The 21,233-nt window shown below is 42.5% G+C and overlaps 1 protein-coding gene across 1 annotated transcript in view; it reads left to right on the top strand.

The window, feature by feature from the left end:
• LOC131675287 (gonadotropin-releasing hormone receptor) overlaps positions 1-10,722 on the top strand; it is a 232,557-nt gene extending 221,835 nt beyond the window's left edge. Inside the window, exons 4-5 of the mRNA XM_058954214.1 lie at positions 10,408-10,610; positions 10,690-10,722. Coding sequence (XP_058810197.1) covers positions 10,408-10,610; positions 10,690-10,722 — 236 coding nt within the window. The remainder of the gene's footprint in view (positions 1-10,407; positions 10,611-10,689) is intronic.
• The last annotated feature ends 10,511 nt before the right edge of the window (positions 10,723-21,233 follow it).

The raw sequence follows: 21,233 nt of genomic DNA on the forward strand, positions 1-21,233 counted from the left end.
CAGTCCGCGGGTATACCATTGATATACTTTATTCGCGGAGGGCCGCTCTCTTTGCTCGGTTTCTCTCCCTTTTTTTTAAGAGATCACTCTGTCCACGTATCGTGACTATCGGTATCTGACGGGTACGTACTCGTATCGCTTACCCCGAAAATCTTTATCTTTCCCGCTAGTCTCTGCTTAGGCCGCTTTACGCTGATTACGCTACCTTTATTGATTACCGAGCTTTACCTAACGAGGTTGGCACCGGCGCTTCATTCACAGTAGCTGTCCGTACCCCACTCTCCCAATCTTTTACCCAAGAATTTATCCTCGGCACGTGGTATTTTGTACTCGCCGATCTATCTGAATCGGAGTAGATGGACGCACTACCTGCTCTATTGTTTCGTGCGCTCGCGTGAGCCGGTGACTCAGTCGCAAGCGCTGGCACGTTTAGCGCCGCGCGATCGCCAAGCGGCTGGGCCTGAGGCGGCAATGAAGCCTGCTGCTCGGCCTGAGCCGCTCTAATATGCACCGCCTCACTCTCTACCCTAAAAACTGCATTCGCACCATCCGTGATACCCTGTATAACCTCGCGCCTATAAATCCAAAGCGATACTGCAGTAAGGGTCTTCCAAATTTGGCCTAGCGCTCTAGTGCTGCTTTCGTCCTGGTCTCGGCGTTCCTGCTCGTGCGCACATTCGTTCGCGCTATCCGATGCAACCGAGCAGCCGACGTGGCTGGACCCCCAACGGTAGCGCATTTTCGTTAACGGCCGCACCCGTGCCTCTGCCCAGTGACTGGGCTTGCCTACGCGGAGCGGCGACGTTTAATACCTGCGTTGCCTGCTCTTGTTCATGCGGCTTAAGCCTAAGAAAGAAAATTGAGATATGCCCAATTCCAATGCTTAAGTTCGGGTCCCGTGTCAAAGCGAATAAGTGATGCATACTCGGTCACCCGTCTCCTCCACCGAGAAAAGACCACTGGCAATTCGAGACAAAACACTTATAGGAAAGTAAACACGAAAATTGCAATTCTTTCTTTATGCGCGTGCTTTTCCCTTAGTACACAAAGAATATTTTATTAATTAGTTATTCATTAATCGACTGTTTCCGTTCCCATTACCTCAATTACTAGGCCCAAAAGGGATGCCATGTAACGAAATTGCATCGTTACTAATTTTTGGGTGTGCAAGTGAGGCGCATTCGTTCATAGTAATCGGGGAAAATAAAGGAAGGATCAAGAAATAAACTGCAATCGCGTCTCAAAAAACCATTAAATCATTTTATCTAACTATATTAACACAAATACATGAACCTTAAATACTCATGAACGCAACTGAATTATTATCGCATACAACACAAAGAAATGGAGAGATAAATAAACTAAAATTACCCGCCTTCACAAAATTTTAACGATCAACAGGACGTGTCGTCCGGCAGGTAACCGCCTTGGCGACAAACCGACTTAGTCTAATTACGCTAAACGAAACCGCCTGGCAAAGGATCGCCTTGACCGATCGCTACCTTACATTATTATGCTGGCCGTGTAATTATCAGCAGGTAGCCGGCGCATTTTTAACGCCTTGCCACCTAGTTGACTTTACACACATGTGCCATATCGCCAAAGAGAGAGAGAGAAAGAATAAAAGAAAATGGCTTTGACCTTTACTGTGCTGAACGTTGCGGAGGCCTGGCTGCGCCCTGCGGATGGTGCTGCTGGCCGTCACTAGGTAAACTCCTAGCCGGCTTCTTCCCGGTAGCGTTCTTCGCTGGTAGAGGGCACTAGTATTTGGCGTGCTTTCCCTCGTCTCCGTAGCTTTCGACTTAGCTCCTTGTTCCTTGGGGTGGCGTATGCATACTCGGCTGACTGACTCTGCTGACTCTACCCTGCTGATTGACTTTTGCCTGCCTACTAGTCGCTTGACTGTAATCGACAGCTTCCTATGACTTTTCTTTCTTTTTCCCCACTTGACCTACTTATTAGATGGCGTGCGACTAAAGCGGTAATTTGTTACGCGTCGCACGCCTGCCTAATCCTGCGTGGGGCACGCACGCCCCTCACTCTCTCTCTCTTTCTCACACCTAGCGTCGTCCACTCCAGCGGCTTCAGGTCGGCTCGCCTTGCTCGGCGAACTTCGTCGGCTGAAAAACAAAGGCCACATATTAGGCGCATTCTAAATGCGCCCAACGCTGGCCACCATGCCTTGCCGAGAGAGGGAGAAATGGGGAAAAATACTTACGAGATCAAGCGCAATGCTCGCTCTCGTCATACAACTTTCAGCTTAGTTTTTACAACTTTTTTTGTTTTCCAACGTGGTAAGCTCGTCAAGAGACGTGTAAATCATTGGATATTTTTTGCTACACTTCCTGTCTATGTTCTAACTTAGTTATTACTGAGACGTACGGATTAACATTTTTTCCGGTCAGATTCATTTTCCTTTGATCTGTAGTTATACCATTATGTTCTTACGCTGCTTTCTGCCATTTTTAGCAATAAACGAATTGTGACGAACGCAAAAACGTAAACAAATACACATTACGCGGGAACTAAAGCGTTTGGTTAGTATCTCAGGCTACTGACAAAAAGGGTAAGAGTTGCTGGTGACGTTCCCACCCTCCAGAGGTCGCCTGAGTCCCTCCGTGCGAAGATATGAACGTAGGTCAGATACTTTTGGGACAGACTTCGTAAATTTCCAGGGCCTGCTCTAATTTATTATCTGTTTTCTCTTATTCTTATCTTCTTGCTATTTCTCTTACTATTAGTATGAGAGGGTGGTTTATTAATACGAAAAAAACGTCCGGAATTGTGGGAAAATAATTCATGGACTTTGCACCACGATAATGCACCTGCTCACTCATCGTTGCTTATGTCGAACTTTTTGGCCAAAAACAAAACCACAATCATATCTCAGGTACCATATTCACCGGATATGGCCCCCTGCAACTTTTTCCTGTTCCCAAAACTTAAGAAACCCATGAAAGGACGGAGGTTTGAAACGATGCAGGAGATAAAGAAAAAATCGCTGAAGAACTCAAGGCTTTAAGAGAAAGCTATAACAGAAGTGCTTCGAGGATTGGAAAAAACGTTGGCACAAGTATATTATCGTATATATAAGGGGGTTTACTTTGAAGGGGACAACATAAATATTGATGAATAAATAAATATTTTTTCATAAAAATAAAAATTCACCTTACTTTTTGAACACACCTATTATAACATGGCTTACAAAAGATTAAAAAATATATAATTCATAAAAATACTACGTACTGACTAGAATCTACAGCAAATAATAATTCAATTAACGATAAATCTATAGGATTTTTGATACAAAAGCCTGTAACGGTATGAATTGTTATCCACTAGGGTGGCTCGCGACCATCCGCACTAATTATTTAAAAATAGGGAAAATTAGGGAAGCGCGAACGTTCCCACGACTTAATGACGCTCCGAGCAAACGCGTCAAACATATAGGGCAGGACTCGAGATCAGGAGTGACTCTCAGGTAGTAAGAATCGTGACATGGGCGTAACTTAAAAAAGAATATATACTTGAAACAAAAACAACAATAACAAAGCAAGAAAAAAATGTAAAAGAAACAAATTCAATGTACAAGTGATCCCACCGCTAAATGCTTCGCAACGACACAATTCTTGCGCACGCGATATCAATTAGTGGCAGATCTGGCCGCTGATTTGTCGCCTAATCTGAATATATAAAACAAAAACCGATGCGATAACACTCGCAGCCACTGTGTAGCTGATAGTTCTGCCAGCTACGAGCCGATTCGCTGGCGCCGACGGAGACAGAGAGAGAGAGAGACAGAAGAAAGAGAGCTTACAACACCGACCTCGCTTGGTGACCTTTTCTGCTCCCCTGGACTCCTTTCTGTGTGTGTGTGTTGATGCGTGAGTGTGTGTCTATGTTGCTAGTATTGCTGGTGCTGTTGATGTTGTTGATATTACTGGTCTTATTAGTATTGTTGTGGCTGTTGCTGTTACTGTGCTGACGCTGCTAACACTCTCTCTCGCTCAGCCGACGTCACAGATAAAAACATTCGAATACCTCTCACCGGACGCGTATCCAATGACTATCAAACAATCGGCGAGGGAGCAGGAAACTTACACACAAAAGCTCTCCAAAACGGTACGCGCGTGACGGCCTATTTAACAGCGTTGATTTAACTACCAAAAAAATCATCGCGAGGATGCGTGCTCAACTCTCTCCTCTTTCCTCTATCTTCTGTCTCTTTCTCTTTCTCTCTCTGTCATCTTCTGTCTCGTGCTCTCTCTCTCTCTTGTTCATCGTCGCCGCCGTCGCACCTCAAACAGAAAAATCAAGCAATGAGAGTGTGTTCAACCTGCGCACACTCTCAGCTTGGCGCGGCGCGCGGCTTTTGCGAGAGTTTAACGGAGAGCAACAGCCGGGCCTTGATTCTCCGTTACAAGCCAAAATAGCTAAAGAAAATTATATTGAAGCGAAAGTGACTAAACCAGAGTCAGCCCTTGGGATACCTAATCAGCAACTTCACTGTATTAGGATGACCTACAGGGATATCAACTATTTAGAAAATAACTAAGTACTACTCTATTTTGATAGAGGCACTATAGGAAAACAAATTTTTACCAACTGGGTGCACTCATTAAAATTACAACCGAAATACAAAGTGTTAAAATAGCTTGTACGATTACGTATACTTTGTGCAACAAGCGCATTCGCTGTGACTCTCAGTGAGTATCCTACGAGACACATTCTAGTCTCTATTTAGAAAAATTTGTCAGCTGTATTAATGGAAAGTGCCTTTATCTCTTCAACCTTTTTTTTTATTCACGTACCTTACAACTATGAGTTTTCTTCCGATAGGTTATTGACCGGAGACATACTTCCCGTACACAATATCGTAGAAGATAATAATTAAGTAAAAATATATAGAGCTAGAGAATTTTAGATTTATTGAAAGATAGAGTTGATGGACTGTCGTAATTTTTCCCTGAATATTTGGAATGCGAGATGAACGATAGAATTAGAGCATGAGTATATTCGTATTAATTAGTTGAACTAATTTTAAGAATTAATTAATTAATCACGTATTGAAAGATACAGTAAATTTGCGGGGTTTTCTGATAGAAATTTAGAGTAGAGTGAAGGTTGGAATACCGAATTAGATATATAAAAATAATATTTATTCGTAGAAAAACGGGAACGCGAGTGATTTAGAGCATGCCATGATGAATTTATAAAAATAAAAGCATTAAAAGCCTGATGTCATGATTGGCATTTGAACAAAGATGTCAACACCGTGACATCCTGTTCAAAACCTGTTAGTATACGATTTTTAATGGCATTGCTGTTGCTTTTTGCAACCAATGACAAAGAGAGAGATTGAGTGCTAGAACAGAATGCACGTAGTTAATGAGTAAATCAGTTAAAAAGGGACAGAGTACGCGAATAGAGTGTGCATAGTCTACTAGTTATAAAGACACAGAAACAGAGTGAACGAGTATAGTACATCAGTTAAACGAAATCGTAAAAGATAGAAATAGCACGAAACCAATGAGTTAGAAGATAGAAGAATAACTATGTGAAGCACATCGAGCGTTGAAAAAAGAGAGCAAATAAAAGCGGGTACCAAACCTAGACGAGAGGTCGTTCCTTAACTTAGAACCGTTTGTTTATGAATTCTCTTTACACATACATGTAATATGAAACATATATTACGAATATTACGCTCTGAAATGTGTCACTTTTTGGCGTTACATAAGCTATGCAGTTTATCAAAGTCAACAATTTTAATTTGTCTAAAAATCAAAGCATTCGACGATACCTCAGTTTTTCAACAGTTGATTCGTGGCACGTGACAGCTGAATAGCTAATTACAGATCTTACACACTGTCCCTTTAATGTTATTAGTAATTTTTTTTGGTGGTTAAAAAATAGGCAAATCCTCTATGGACTATGTGACGGAGTGATCAATCACATCAGGTTGGGCTGCTCATCATATCTTTTGTCTCGTTCCATTCATTCGATTTTTCATACGTATTCGTGCTTACTTTCTCTCGTCATTCACTCGACTTCCAGACATCCTTCCGGCTGTTTCTCTCATATACTTGCCTTGCAGCAACTTTGTTACAATGTTCTCGAGCATGATGCTGCCTATTTTCGTCTCCAGTCTTCGTCTCTTCGTATTCCAGCGACCGCACACATAAAAAATTCACTTCTCTAAATCTTTTTTTCATCCACGGTGTCAGATTGTTGATCAGACATCTCGTTTCCGCACCAGCCGTGTTCGTCCTCTATCGTTCATTCCAGTTCATCATTGTTCTATTTCTGTCACCTTTCACAGCTTGTCCACGTCACATCCACGTTTTGTTCGTATATGCGTTTCCGTTCCTTAGCGATCAGGTCTATTGGAATTACCCCATACTAGAATAGTCTCGGCTGCGAATATTCTATAGGCGCACATGATCCTCAGTGCTCCCTGTCTGTTGTATTTCTTACCCTCCAGGGCATTGACCCATGCTCCCCGTCAGAATGATCAGTTCCGTTTAGCCAGGGCCAGACTTAGTCCGTGTGTAATAATTCATCTGTTGATTTGTAACATCGTGCAGTTCAGTAATATTTCTGACAATTTCAGGGTATGTGCTGTTATCACTGCTACTACGTCATCATCGTAGGTGACTAGAACCATCCCCATCGGTATCTTGAGTCTCAGTAATGCGTCATATAGTATATTCCAGAAGTCTAGGCACAGGATAGATCCCTGCAACACATGTGCGGTGATTCGTCTGATCATAGTTTCGTCGGTTGTTATCACTCGCATTAAGTATGAGAGGAGTCCGAAGCTATCAAGGCCCTCCCTAGCAGCGTTATGTATAAAGATACGTACTGGGGCAACTTCGAAAGTTACAAAAGAGAGCAAAATAGACTTTTCTCTTAATCTTAACAATGTATTCGAATTCGAAAATAACGGTTGATTTTGTGACTTTAGAGACATTTTAGGCGAACAGGACTTGATAATAGATACCCAAAAAGACAAACAATTTCATCTTGGAATTAATAAACTACAAATCAATAGTGAAGCGAGCGAATTCAACGTCGTGAAAGAATATACATTGAATAATTTCAAAGATAATTCAAGTAAGTACACAGAACATTGAGTTATTGATCTTAGATATTGACGATTTTTTTTAATCCTGAAGCTAAGATAAACCGACAACTAATAGTAAGCCACTGGAGACTATTCGGGAAGAAGAAATAAGCAATTGCAGTGGTGTTCCATATCTACTCGCAAATATAGCAACTCAAACTCAGTGGCTGTCTTTAAAATAAGTTGCAAACTTATTTACAGATTTTGGCGGAAGAAACATGACTGTCAATGAATACATCAAGAGATACAAACACCGGAAAAGCATCATATCAAAAGTAGATGAAGAGAACATGATTCTAATTTAAAAAATACACTGACCGTCAATCACTTTTGCCATGCTTACCTCAAAATTAGGCAAACTTGAAAGTTTTGTATCTCGGTCGGAAATCATCGTATCACAAAATACCGCAGGGCATTTTAAGGTAATTACAAAAGCTTCCATTTAAGACGTGCAGAGACTTAAAAATGAAAATATGTGTTTTTTACAGTAAAAAAACTGATAATAAAAATTTCAATTTTTTTAACCTCGACTTAAATCAATGCCAATTTAGAACCAGGCGGTGGAGGGCAAATCGACCGGAGGGGTTCGGAGGGTAATGTCTTTCCCTTTAAAATGAGCTCCCGCGGGGTTCCATCCGGTGTTTTTTAAACGAGTTACGGCGTTTTTTGTAAAAAGTAACCTTTTTTCCAATCCTCAATTACTTCGACTTGCGTACGTTTTGGAAAAAAATTCCATAGAGAAAAAAGTTTCATTTTGTGTCCAAGAATACGAAAATAAAGTTAAAATAAAGAAATAGAGAAAAAATTTTTTTTCGGTTTTTTAGCACATTAAAAAAATAAAGGAATTTAACTTTTTTTTTTACGCTTCGTTTTAGTTTTTTTGTGATTTACTACGTCCCTACACATTTTAAAAATAGATAACAAAAAATAGACAAAAGTAATCAAATACGGAAGGACGATGAACCAAATTTTTTGCTAAATATCTTCGAAATAAATAAAATTAGAATAAATAAATGCACCGTCTTATAACAATAACACGTAATAATAGTGACTTTGTAATTAACAAACATAAACTTGCGATAATTAGAACTTGTATCAAACCAATTAAACTTTTTTTCATCAAAGTGGCCTCCTTTATGCTTGATAACAGCTTTGCATATTCTTGGCATCCTTGCGACTAGTTTGTCCAATATGGTTTCTTGGAGATTGTTCCATTCTCTTTGTAAAATTTCTCATAAATTAGTTGCAGAGCTTGGGCAAGATTTTCTCACTGCTCGATCCCACGAGCTCTTCCCATAGCAGTTCGATGGGATTCAAATGAGGCGACTGGGCTGTCCATTGTATAACTTTCAATTTTTTTTTTTTTTATAAATTTGAGAGATAATTTTTACATAAATTGGATGTATGTTTTGGATCGTTATCTTGCTTTTAACAAATTGTGCTCCCACTAGTTAAATTCCTGATGTTACAGCGTGCCTTTGTAGAATGTTTTTGTAACTTTCTTTCTTTAAGATTCCATCAATTTTCACAATATCGCCTACTTTTAATCTAGCAAAATAACCCCATACCATAACTAAACCACCGCCATGCTTCACACTTGGAACTAAATAATCACTATTACGTATATTTCTCACCAACCCGTCTTCTTACATACACTCTCTTTCTACTTTCAAAGTTTCAAATTTTGACTCCTCAGACCACAGTACATTTTTCCAATCAGTAATAGTCCAATTTTTATGACTTTTTGCCCACTGTAAGCGTTTCTTTTTATTTACACATCGTAGAAGTGGCCTCTTAACGGCAACTCGACCAAAAAGTCCTTTCTCTCGCAAACGTCTCTTTACCGGACTCACACTTACAGGTTTTTCTAAATATTTGTTGACATCTGCGGTAAGTTCAGAGGCAGTGACTTTTCGATTACGCAAACTTGTTCGACAAATGTAGTCATCTTCTTTGGCAGTAGTTTTTCTTCTTGGTTTACGTTGCCTATTTTCGACACTTCCAGATGTACAGAAATTTTTAATATTATAAGCCACTGTGCGCCTGTCTATTTTCAACTTCTTCGATTTTGCCATGTTCACTACACATTACACAAACAGTTGTTCACACTTGAAAGGCTCGCGATCGACTAGTTTGCTCATAATCGTAGACACAGAAATATTTAAGAAGATACCACATTTCATATGATGAGCGTTCGTATATAACTTTATTTGTAAACACCGGAGTATACAACGTGTTGAGTACCTACTAAATAAGCCTGTGATTACTGGGTGTGAACACACACACGTATACTCACTATCGTTTCCTGTACAATATATAGTTTTTTTTGCACCGGCTATAAAAACAGCGATGAAAAATAATTGAAAAACAACGTTCTTGTGAGGAAAAAAAATGGGAACAAGAAGTTTTTGAAAACTATAAGTTTTATTTTACAAGAAGACAATTTCACGTTGCGGATGAATATTTTACTTTATTTTTGACCGACCATAGAAAGATGGATAAAAAAAATATTTCTTTTTATTTGAAAAAATTCTGCAGTATTTTACATGAAAAAAGAAACACTTTTTTTCATGTACACTTTTTTCTAGGATGTTTATTTACAAAGTTATAAAAAGTTGAAAAAACGTGTCAATTTTCAAGAAAATTTCTCATACAAGGGTCATATTTGATGGACAACATTTTTTGACGAGTGATTTGGATAGGGTTTGGAAAAAGGAAGAAAATGCTGTACTTAAAATTTTTGTGGGATTTTTTCCCTAGAATTGGCAAGTTATCAAAGATAGACTGAAAATTTCGGAATTTTCATTGATGAATATTCGATTGAAAAAATTAGAAAACCGATTTCATAAATTTTCCGATGCATACTATTCGAAAGCTCTTGGAAAGAGTTTTCAAATGCGTTTTCGCTCGTCTCTGTACGTTAATTCTGACCAAAAATATGAAACTTCCAAGTTCAAGCAATTTTGCTCGAGGGGGAGTAAAAGTGACTGACCGGCAGTGTATGTATGTATAATTTTTATGTTATGTATGTTCTCTCTCTCTTTCTCTCTCTCCACCTAAATGATTTTAAGTAAATTTTCTAAACGAAATAGTTGAGTCTCATTCAAACAAAAAAAACCAGCAGCAAATAAATAAGCACAGACATTATTGAGTAATTGATTTTCATGTTACAAAACTAACATTATAAAGATCATAGATATCATTACTATGTTCTTATTGAAAATTAAAATTATTATTAAATATGATTTGAATATATAAATACCATTTTGTAACATGGTTTACAGGAAGTGAAAGAGTCTTTAAGTCAAAAATAATGTATAACCACACAATCAATAATAGAGGAGACTTGAGTCGTGAAAGATTATTGCAGAGAGCTAAAATTAAATCACTGCGTATTAGCGTTGTGATAGTGATAGTTTTCTTACTGTGGTGGGCTCCATATTATATTATGATGATTATATTCATGTTTTTGGATCCGGATCGAGATGTAAGTCTTATCAAATATGAATTCATTACAATAAAATGTGAAAATTTTTACTTTTTATTAAAACTATTTAAAATTATAGAACATAATATTAATTTTCAATTCTATGAAATGACACACGTATTCAAACATATTTCTAACACGTCGCAATTATCATCAATAAAAAATAAGACAATAACTTTATTATAATAAGGAAGAGTGTAATTCACTCATGATAATGTCAATTGATAAGCATGAATCATTGTAATTGTAACTATAATCACTATTTCTATATTGAAATACTTCACAATAAACCGAAATATATTTCCGTCGAAAATAATTACATAATTTTCATAGATATTGAAATGTTATATGCTTTAGTTGACGTAAAGCTTGGAAATCATACTGAAACTATATATTATATTATTAATTCCTTATTTTAAAAATTACAAAAGAAAGCGAAGTCTCTTTCAAAAATAAATTATAATCAAAGAAATTATAGCATAAAGAAGCTAGTGTAACGTGAATTAATTAGAGTTTGGTATAACTCTGACTTCGAGTAGTGTTTCTCAGAAACAACGTAACTCACACTTCCCAACGCAATTTCCGTAGTTTCAATATTAAGTATAATAAGACTGAATGGCAATAATAGGTAATCTTAGGTAATAGTAAACTTATCGAGTAATTGTAAGATGAATAATAGGAATTGACTAGTGACCACCACGGAGAGTACGACGACGAGAATATCTGGAAGTTAGCTGTGTCACCTGAAGACCGTGAGAGGGTTCTATTTGAGAATCACTATACTGAGACAGCCCGCCATTTAGGACGGGAGGAAACATTCGTTCGATCTCACTATTAGCCAGGCATGTATAAAGACATCAAGGAGTATGTCAGGATGTGTCAAGTATGCCAACAGTGCAAGGTCGAACAGCAGCTCCCTCGCGCGATGATGAAAGACCGAACTTTGTCAACACCATGGCAGATAGTAGCTGACGACATCGCCAGTTCATTTCCTCGCAGTCCTCGAGAACACGAATATGTACTAGCTTTCATCGATTTGTTCACGCGATGGGTAGAATGTGTTTCCATACGCAGCGCAAACGGTAAGACAATTGTGAAAGAAATCAGAGAACGAGTGATCATGCGCTTTGGAGCGCCCAAAGTCTTCCTATCCGATAATGGCACTGAGAGTTCAAAAACCAGATTGTAGACAGTTACCTGAGGGAGTAAGGGATGAGCCGGATGTTTACACCGACTTACACACCTTAGCCAATCCAACCCAACCCTACGGAAAGAGTTAACCGTGCGCTGAAGACGATGATCACGTCATATCTTCAAGAGAATCACAAAGAATGGGATCGGTTCATACCCGAGTTCGTGTTTGCTCTGAATACCGCTATCTATAGCTCTACGGAAACTTCTCACTATGCTCAACTACCGCAGGCAGCCGGAAGCTCCTAAAACCCTTCGAAGGGAGAAGAACGAGCTCGTGGTTAAAGACGAGGACCTGAGCAGGTTGAGGTAATGGGACAAACACATGTAAAACAATTGCTTCTCTCTACAAGAGGCCCGAGAGATCGCCTTAGATGAATTGTTGCGCCAGGTGAGGTACTTCAACGCTAGAGGAAGGGCCTCAGAATTTAAGGAACGAGATTGGATGTGGAAAAGAAATCGAGTCCTACCCAGCGCGGTTCTAAGCATATCCGTGAAGCTAGCACCCAATTTTTCAGATCCTTACGTGATCGTAGAGGTACTCAGAGCTAACTCCTACCGCCTCGCCAACCAACAGAAAGAAATTGAGGAATTGGTACATGTCAAAGACCTCAAACCATATTATGGTCCTGATGACACGCCAGCGGAAGACATCGACCCAACTCGAATGTCCCAGGATAGCACTACCCCAACCATTGATGGAGTAGAGGTGACGAGCGACCCATCTCTAGCAAATGAATCGTTGCCCAGCAAGGGTAATTGTGCCGAGAGCGAAAAGAACGCGTTTCCATAAAGTTCTGAGAGAAATTTGAAGCGATCGCGCTGTTCCCGCAATAATTTGCACGACAAAGTTCCGTCTGACGAAACGAACGAAACGCCAAAGACACAAGGTAAAGGTAATAACTCCTACTTCGGCGATTGGAGTTGAGAGGTGTCTACGCGGACGACCCCGCAAAAATGTGCAAACTGTTCGAGGAGGAACGTATCTACAACATCCGCCAAGTTCGCCACCATCCGTTTTGAGGAAAATAAGGGGGCGACCCCTGAAAATACTCATCATCACTGCATGACGCCCCGAGATCGGAGGCCCTGAGAGGCCGGCGAAAAGGACTCCACCTCCATTCCTAGCGACGAAGGCACTGGGCAGCCAAGAAGGCGCCCACCTTCGATATTTATCGTGAAAGTTCGTTTATTGATGTCTAGGACATATATAATGTTTTATTGCAGGATGAAGATTGCGATAGAGCAATTCGAGAAGCGGCGGCCGCCCTGATCATTTTAGATTTAAGTCTCGCCGTTGATGGAGTGGTCCGCGCCGCCCTGCACTTTGTGAGCGAAACTCAGAAAAAGGAGGAGCAAGAACGGTCACGAGCCCACGAGGGCTTATCAACGGTGCAGATCGACAAGGTTGGAGACGAGAAGACACAGGCCCTGTCTTCATCTGTACGGATACCCCTTGAAGAGGGCCGCCCGCGGGGGCGATTCCAACTCGCGCACCAACCTGCACGATATTCACTCAAATGGACGATGAAGCCTTCAACGCAACCTGGCATCCTGATTTTCTCCGCGATTGATCTATTCGAAACGAGCATCGATCGTGACCGGAAATTATCTGAGGCCTATAAGAGGTAGAGATCGGCTGGACCACCCTCAGTCATCTCCAATACGCCGTGCACTAGGCATTCGACGTGTTTGAGGCTGAAGGATACCGCCCGAACGACTTCGACTACTGACGACACAAGAGCCAACGCCCACGGTGGCGGTGTCACAAAACCAAAGTCGCGGGAGAGTAAACATCGTGGTGAACTTCAGCGGTACCAACGTAAACCAGGTCCTGGGCCCGATCCACATCAACGTTGTGATGGTCCCATCAGCGGAATCATTGCTCGAGCCGCCATTGTGGTCAGCACCTGGCGGTTGCAATCAGGACGCTCTTAGGAAGTTCAATTACGATTCGCTTAGCAAAAACATAGACGATGCACATAATTCACCTTATGGCCAGCCTCGCGGCTGGCCAGGTTACTTTGTGCAAAAATCTTTTGTCAAAGCGGCGGATTATGATTGTCTTCCTCAACATAGAATTGAGATTTCTCAAACAAACAATTCGTTGCTTTAGAAGAGAATGTCACAAACTTCTCTTTCTGTACAGGCACATGCAAATGCTGATGTACAAAGTGCGTCACCGATTGCCCTCGACAAGCAGTAAATGCAAGTCGACTCGAAGTGAATGCAATGTGAACTGAAAGAATACTTGCCGTCACAGGTGCGGATGTGTGTACCTTCACGTGGTGGGGCTGAAAACACTATCTCCGCAAGGAGACAGTAGGTAAAAGACACAACGCTCTCCTATGAGAACGTAGGCCAGATGGTCAACATAACAATTTGAACGCTAATTTCGAACGTTAATTAAACACCTGATTTAAGCCTAAACTTCGGAAATTGATTCGAATGAGTGGCATGTCTGGCACGAATATTGAAAACTGCCTTGTCAGCTAAGCGAAAACCCGACCCTGACCCAAAGTCAGCAAATATTAATCGAAAGAGCAGAGATCAACATCAGCGAGTCATAAAAGCCTATCCATAGAAAATGAAATCCGAAATTGAGGCGAAAATGAGGAAACAACTTTTCGAATAACGGATACCCACCAGCGTGAGTGGGAATGACCGAAAAGTAATCGGAAGACGTGCCCTGGTATGTCGAAGCGGGGGACCTGTGAGTCGTGGGAGCAATCCCTTAATATAGGTACGCAGGGTGGGATGCTTTGAACGAACCCAGGAAGGGAGGCTTAGCTGGTTGATCGTCTTAGGAATTTCCTCTGGCTGTCCTAGCTGGGTCTCTCTTCTAACATCCCAATTTGGGTTGGCCTCTTCGGGGTAGTGGTACCAGGTCAAGTAAATCTCGTAAGATTTGTATGCCACGCGCTTCCGACGCGGTAGACGTCGGGACAACTAGAGTCCCGTCGCGCCCAAACCGCGGGTCAAGCCTTTAGTTCCGCTCTCTCTGAGCGTGAACCTTGAAAAGATCGGTACTCCTTTCGAGGAGGTCGCCGTCTTAGATTAATAAGGCTCCGACTTCCTGTGAGCGTCAGGGATGTCGTAGCAAACTTGACTTCCGGATCTCCAAAGTATATCTGAAAGCGAAGGAGTAAAAGACAGTGGGTTATGCCAACCTTCGGCACCCAGGGAGAGGGGTGGTAATGTTTGATTACGCTGTGCCTCCCTCAAAACGGAAAAGTGTGAACAACGCATACACTAACTGTGGTCAGCACCTAACTGTCGGGACGGGTTGACATTAACGCCACGAGAGAGGGGACTACCAAGAGAAACCATATCGCGGGCACAATGGGAAGGATGTAACATCTGCCATTACCCCGCGTTTGACAGCACCCACAGATAGTGGTGGAGAGGCTGGAATGGGAGGCTAGAGGCCGCCCTAGCCTTAATGAAGAGGGTGAAGAGGGAGCGACCGGCTTCCCTTCAGACTATCGATCCTGAGAGCATCTGCCCTCGAGGGCAGAGCCTTCACATTACTAAGCTAAGATAATAAAATCTAATCCCCAAATGTAACCAGCGTTACATTATGTCTCCACCAATCCTGTCTTGGTATAAGAACGCGAATGAATGGATCCTCTCGAATCCCTACTAGTCAATTCACGCACATTCACAAAACGAACCCGCAAGCCGTACCCGGCGTAGCACGCACATTAAATATACACCCCGTTATAATATATATCTGTGACGTCGGAGTGACTCTCAGGTATGCTTGAAGTAAACGTAGACTCATGGTCGCTCTGATTTGGCTTGCGCGTAACGCATTAGCCGGGATGAACAATATTGTTGCGTAAAGAAAACTGTATGCTAACGTGATATACGAGGGTGGTCCGATAAGTACTTAGCCTACAAAAGAAAAACGAAAATTTTGGAAAAGTGGCGATTTATTTTTCAACATAGTCTCCTTTTAGTTCGATACACTTGGCCCAGCGATGCTCCAACTTATTTAACCCGTCTGAAAAATACGTTTCCTCGAGGTCTGAAAAGTAGGCTTCCGTGGCAGTGATTACCTCCTCATTCAACTCAAATTTCTGCCCGGCAAGTGACTTTTTCAAGTTTGGAAACAAAAAGAAGTCGCACGGGACTAAATCTGGAGAATACGGTGGATGGGGCAGCAGTTCGTAGCCTAATTCGACCAATTTGGCCATGGCGACGGCGGAGGTGTGAGCCGGTGCGTTGTCATGGTGGAAGACAATAATTCGGCATCATACAGCCCTGTGACCGTTTTGCCCCTCTCCAGGTAGTCGATGTAGATCACACCTTGTGAATCCCAGAAAACGGTGGCCATCACCTTTCCGGCCAATGGGGCTGTCTTCGCCTTCTTCGGAGCACTTTCGCCGGGTAAAGTCCACTGTTTCGAATGTTTCTTGGTCTCTAGTGTATACCTGTGGATCCATGTTTCGTCGACTGTCACGAAACGACGCAGTAACTCCTTCGGATTGCGCTTAAACAGCGTCAGACATTGCTCTGAAGTTGTCTCACGGTTGCGCTTGTTGTCCGGAGTGAGCAAACGCGGCACCCATCGCACCGACAGCTTTCTCATGCCCAAAATTTCATGCAGGATATGACCCACGCGGTCTTTTGAGATGCCTACGATCTTAGCTATCTCGCGCACCTTCAATCGTCGATCTGCCAATATGAGATCGTGAATTTTTGTCACGTTATCCTCCGTGGTAGCCGTTTTCGGAGCACCTGGACGTGGCTCTTCAAAAATCGACGTGTGACCACGTTGAAACTCGTTAAACCAATTTTTGACGGTCGCCATCGAAGGAGAAGAGTCATCGTACACAGCATCCATGCGCTTTTTGATTTCGCTGCGCGATTTCCCTTCCAAAAACAAGAATCGAATCACCGACCGATCCTGCTCTTTTTCCATTTTTCAAAAATCAACGGACACACTTGCTTTCACACGCTCTCAAAATAAACTACAACTCCGATCCGGCTGAAATCTTGACAGTAACCATCGAGAAGGTTGTATTACATGATAGAATTTTTTTTTGCGAGAGTGGCGCCATCGGGCGGTGAGGCTAAGTACTTATCGGACCACCCTCATATAAAACTAAATGTTATTACGAACACAGCAGACTCTTGCTTAATGTGTTCTTAAGGGACTCTCATGAAAATTCACCAGACTCTTGCTTAATGAATTTTCAGAGAAGGATCTGATCTAGTTAGGAACTTATCTAGTTTCTTTCGGGCTGGCTATTCCTCTCTACTTCTTCTTCTAACTTCTGAGCTACTGAACTTTCGAACTCCTGAACTTCCAAACAAACTCTTGAACTGACGAACGAACTCTTCCCTTGACTTGCTTGACTTATTTGAACTCTTTTACTGCTTCACTCCTTCACTTCTCGACTTCCTTGAACCTTGTACAGAGGCTTTTATAACTTGTAGATGGTTGGGTGGAAATCCCCTTCTTCAGGCTCATGGGGGGCAAAGTCGAGATTTTCCGCATTGGTTGAAGAATTTTCTTGAACGAACCAGAACACATAATTGATCGGAGGGCGTGAGTTTTCAGAGAAAGAAAGAGAGAGAGGGCGGTACTTTCTAAACTGGTGCCCTTTTCTCCAAAGACGGCTCTTAGAGTGTCATTTTTGAAAGCAAAAGTGACGCTATCGTTTATAAGTTAATTATCGCAAATAAATTTTAGTCAACATACTTAATTGTAATTTTACATTGTCACTTAATACTGAGAATCAATAATAAATTGAGATTACGCGAAAATACAGCAATTCCATGACTAATTATTATAAAATATTTTATAAAAACTCTAAACTAATCTAAGTAGTTATAAAGTTGATTGTTATACTATTATTTGGTTTATCCTGCAGTTTAATCTAGACTATTGTTAGCTTTTATCTTATTATTTAATTATACTTTGTAGTCCTATGTTAAAAATATGCACTATAGTACAATGATCGATAAAATATTATTTAATTTCTTATGATAGTCTTAAAAGTAATTACAATATTTTAGTGTCTTAATGTACTGTGACTTTTTGATTTTAATTTGAGAGCAACAGCTAAACAAAAGGAGTATAGGCCTAAATCATATGCCGTATGCTATGTTGATTTTAATTGCTTCATATGGAAATTATTTCCAGTGGGAACAGAGAGAAAATCGTAGCTATGACTTCCATCCTAGTTCTTCTCACTTGCCAGGTAGTTACACTATTCTATACAGGGTGTAGCGATTATGCGTCCAGGAGGTAGAGGATCTGGAGGATTAACTGGCAGTCAGCAGTAGATATAAGAGGTAACAACTTTATTATCTGATAGGTATGTAGCGTACAAGGAGCAACCTGCCGAGTCGGCGGGCAGAGCGGAATTGGCGAGTGGCGGTGACGCTGCGGTAGCCGACCGCAACGGCGGCTCGGCAGCTACGGCAGCGGCAACGCCAGTTTGCGTATGTCGGGTGTGTAGATCCCTACACGTTCCCCCTCTGAAAAAGCTTGTACGGAGGTGAAAGCTCTTATATTTTTTGAAAAGGGAGTTTTACAAAAGTACAATGTATAGACTTAATAATAACGCGCGCAGTTATTTCTAAGCACGAAGAAAATCTCGTTTGCAGAAGGATGCGCAATTGAAACGGTTTTACGTGCGGTTTTCTTCGCAGGGTAAGTTTTCAACGCCGATCGTAGCGGTGGTGCAAGTGCTCGCACGGATGGGCTGCTCGGGGCGGCGGGTTGGGTGCTGAGTCTTTGTGGCTGCGTTGCGTTGGAAGGGATCGTTTGGGTTGCTGTAAGCTGTTGTGGAGAAGGCTGTTTTGAAGCACTCGGAAAGGAGTGTATGAGTAGCGATCGGGTTACGTGGCAGTCATTGCCGGGAGCTTTTGCAGCAGTGTCGGATTTTTGCAGAAATGCAGGTGTCAACGCGGTCTCCGATTCGGTGGGAAGGCTTGCTGGCTTTAGCAGTTCCGTTGACACGACTTTAGGAGAGCCATTGACGTCGATTTTAAAATCGAGATTATTGATGCGCTCGAGAATTTTGTGAGGGCCGGTATAAGGGCGTTCGAGGGACTTTTTGACTGCAGCTGTGCGCAAAAATACGTGCTTGCAAGTGTGCAGGTCTTTGAAGTAGAATGCGCGAGGTTTGTATTTCTGGGCTACTGGTATCGGCCTTACCTTGCGCATGTGCTCGCGGAATTTCTCGACGAAAATTTGCGGGTCGGAGTTGAACTCTTCCTCGAGGAAGAATTCTCCGGGTACACGCAGTACTGTGCCGTACAAGTACTCTGCGGGAGAAGCGCCTGTACCCTCTCGAACTTGTATGCGTAATCCGGGGAGGACCGTCGAGAGTGTGCGGACTCAGTTTTCGTCGTTGTGGCAAATGATAGCAGCTTTCACCGTGCGATGCCAACGCTCTATCATACCGTTTGCTTTTGGGTGCCAAGCTGTCGTGCAGATACGCTCGCAACCAATCAAGGAGAGGAGTGCCTTATTGAGTTGCACCTCGAACTCAGATCCCTGGTCAGTGGTGACTCGTTCGGGTGCTTCGAATCTGGTTACCCAATTGTCATAAAAGGCTCGGGTGACCGTCTGCGCTGTTTTGTCGCGGATCGGTACCGCTTCGGTCCAGAGCGAGAAACGATCAATCATCGTGAGGCAATAAACGTAGTCTTCAGATGGTGAGAGCGGTCCTACCAGGTCCAACTGGACGTGTTGAAAGCGACCGTCAGGTGCAATGAATGGGGCTGAGTTGTTTTTGATGTGGCGGGACACTTTTGATGCCTGACAATCTAGGCATGTTTTGCACCAAAGCCTGATGTCTTTGTGCATTCCGGGCCAGACGTAACGTTGTCTTATGACTTGGTCTGTCACTTTGGGTCCGCCGTGTGCGAGCGAGTGGAACTGGTCAAACACACGTTTACGCAAAGGCTTGGGAATGAAAGGACGGAGTACTGTGTCGGACTGATCAACGCAAACGCGATTGTGGTCATGACCCCACTCGAGGAAGATGAGTTTGAGAGAATGTTTGGTGGGATCTTTACGAAGTTCTTCGATTTCAGGGTCTACGGCTTGGGCTTTCGCTAACTCAAGCATGTCCAGTTCGAGAGGAAGGCGAACTGAATTGACTGACTCGACTCGGGAAAGACAGTCGGCCACGACGTTTTTGGAGCCTTCGATATACTCCATTTCTGTCGTAAACTGCGAGATGTAGTTGAATTGGCGTCGACGACTCGGCGATACCTTATCGGAGCGCTGTACGAAGGCGTGAACGAGGGGTTTGTGGTCCGTTACAATCTTGAATTTCCTTCCTTCGAGATGATCCCTGAAGTATTTGACTCCTTCATGGACGGCCGTTAACTCGCGATCGTACGTGTCGTAATTGAGCTGAGCCTTACTAAATTTACGCGAGAAAGATCCAAATGGTCGCCATACTCTGTTAATGAACTGTTCGGCACTCACGTCCATACTTTCGGTCGATGCGTCTGTGAAGATGCGCATTGGTGCGTCAACCGATGGATGGCTCAATAGCGTAGCGTTAACGAGATCGGATTTGATCTTTTGGAACGCTTTGGACGGGCCTTTGGTCGTTTTTGCGCGCGTTGTGTGTAAATTCGTACAACGGCGCTTGCACGGTGGCCGCGTGCGGGAGGTTACGGCGGTAGAAGTTGACGAGGCTCAAAAATGACCGGAGTGCGGAGATCGTTTTTGGTTTTGGAAACTCGACGATCGCGCGAACCATTTCGTCGGTAGGCTTCGAGCCTTCGCTGTTGATCAGGTATGAAAGGAATACGAGTTCGCTTTTTCCAAATTCGCACTTTGTCAAGTTGAGCTTTAAACCTGCCAGCTCTAATCTCTCTAAAACGATGCGCAAATGTCTCTCATGCTCATTGGCATCTTCTGAGGAGATGAGAATATCGTCAAGATAAGGAAAACGAAATCTAAACCTTGAAGTACTTGTCTGATGTGTCGTTGAAACGACTGGGTGGCATTTCGAAGGCCGAAAGGCATGAAAACGTACTCAAGTAGACCAAAAGGGGTAGTCACCGCTGTCTTGATCACGTTAGTAGAAGCTACGGGGATTTGGTAGTACGCCCGGTGGAGGTCGAGTCTTGAAAAAATGGTTTTTCCGTGGAGATTAACGGAGTAGTCGTGAAGGTGGGATATGGAAAATTTGTCAGGTTGAATAGCAGCGTTAAGCCGGCGATAATCACCGCAAATACGCCATTTACCATCTTTTTTGCGCACCATGTGGATGGGACTCGCCCAAGGACTTTTAGACTGACGACAAATGCCTTGTTTGATAAGCTCGTCAAACTCGTCTTGCGCGGCTTTGTATTTTTCCGGATCGAGGCGTCTGGTTTGCTCGGTAACCGGTGGGCCTGTAGTCTCGATATGGTGAAAAATATCCTGCGAAGTTACAGGCTTCCGCGATG

Source organism: Phymastichus coffea, unplaced genomic scaffold, assembly GCF_024137745.1.
Source record: "Phymastichus coffea isolate CEN01 unplaced genomic scaffold, Cenicafe_Pcof_1.1 PCOF00018, whole genome shotgun sequence".
NCBI classification, from domain to species: Eukaryota; Metazoa; Arthropoda; class Insecta; order Hymenoptera; family Eulophidae; genus Phymastichus; species Phymastichus coffea.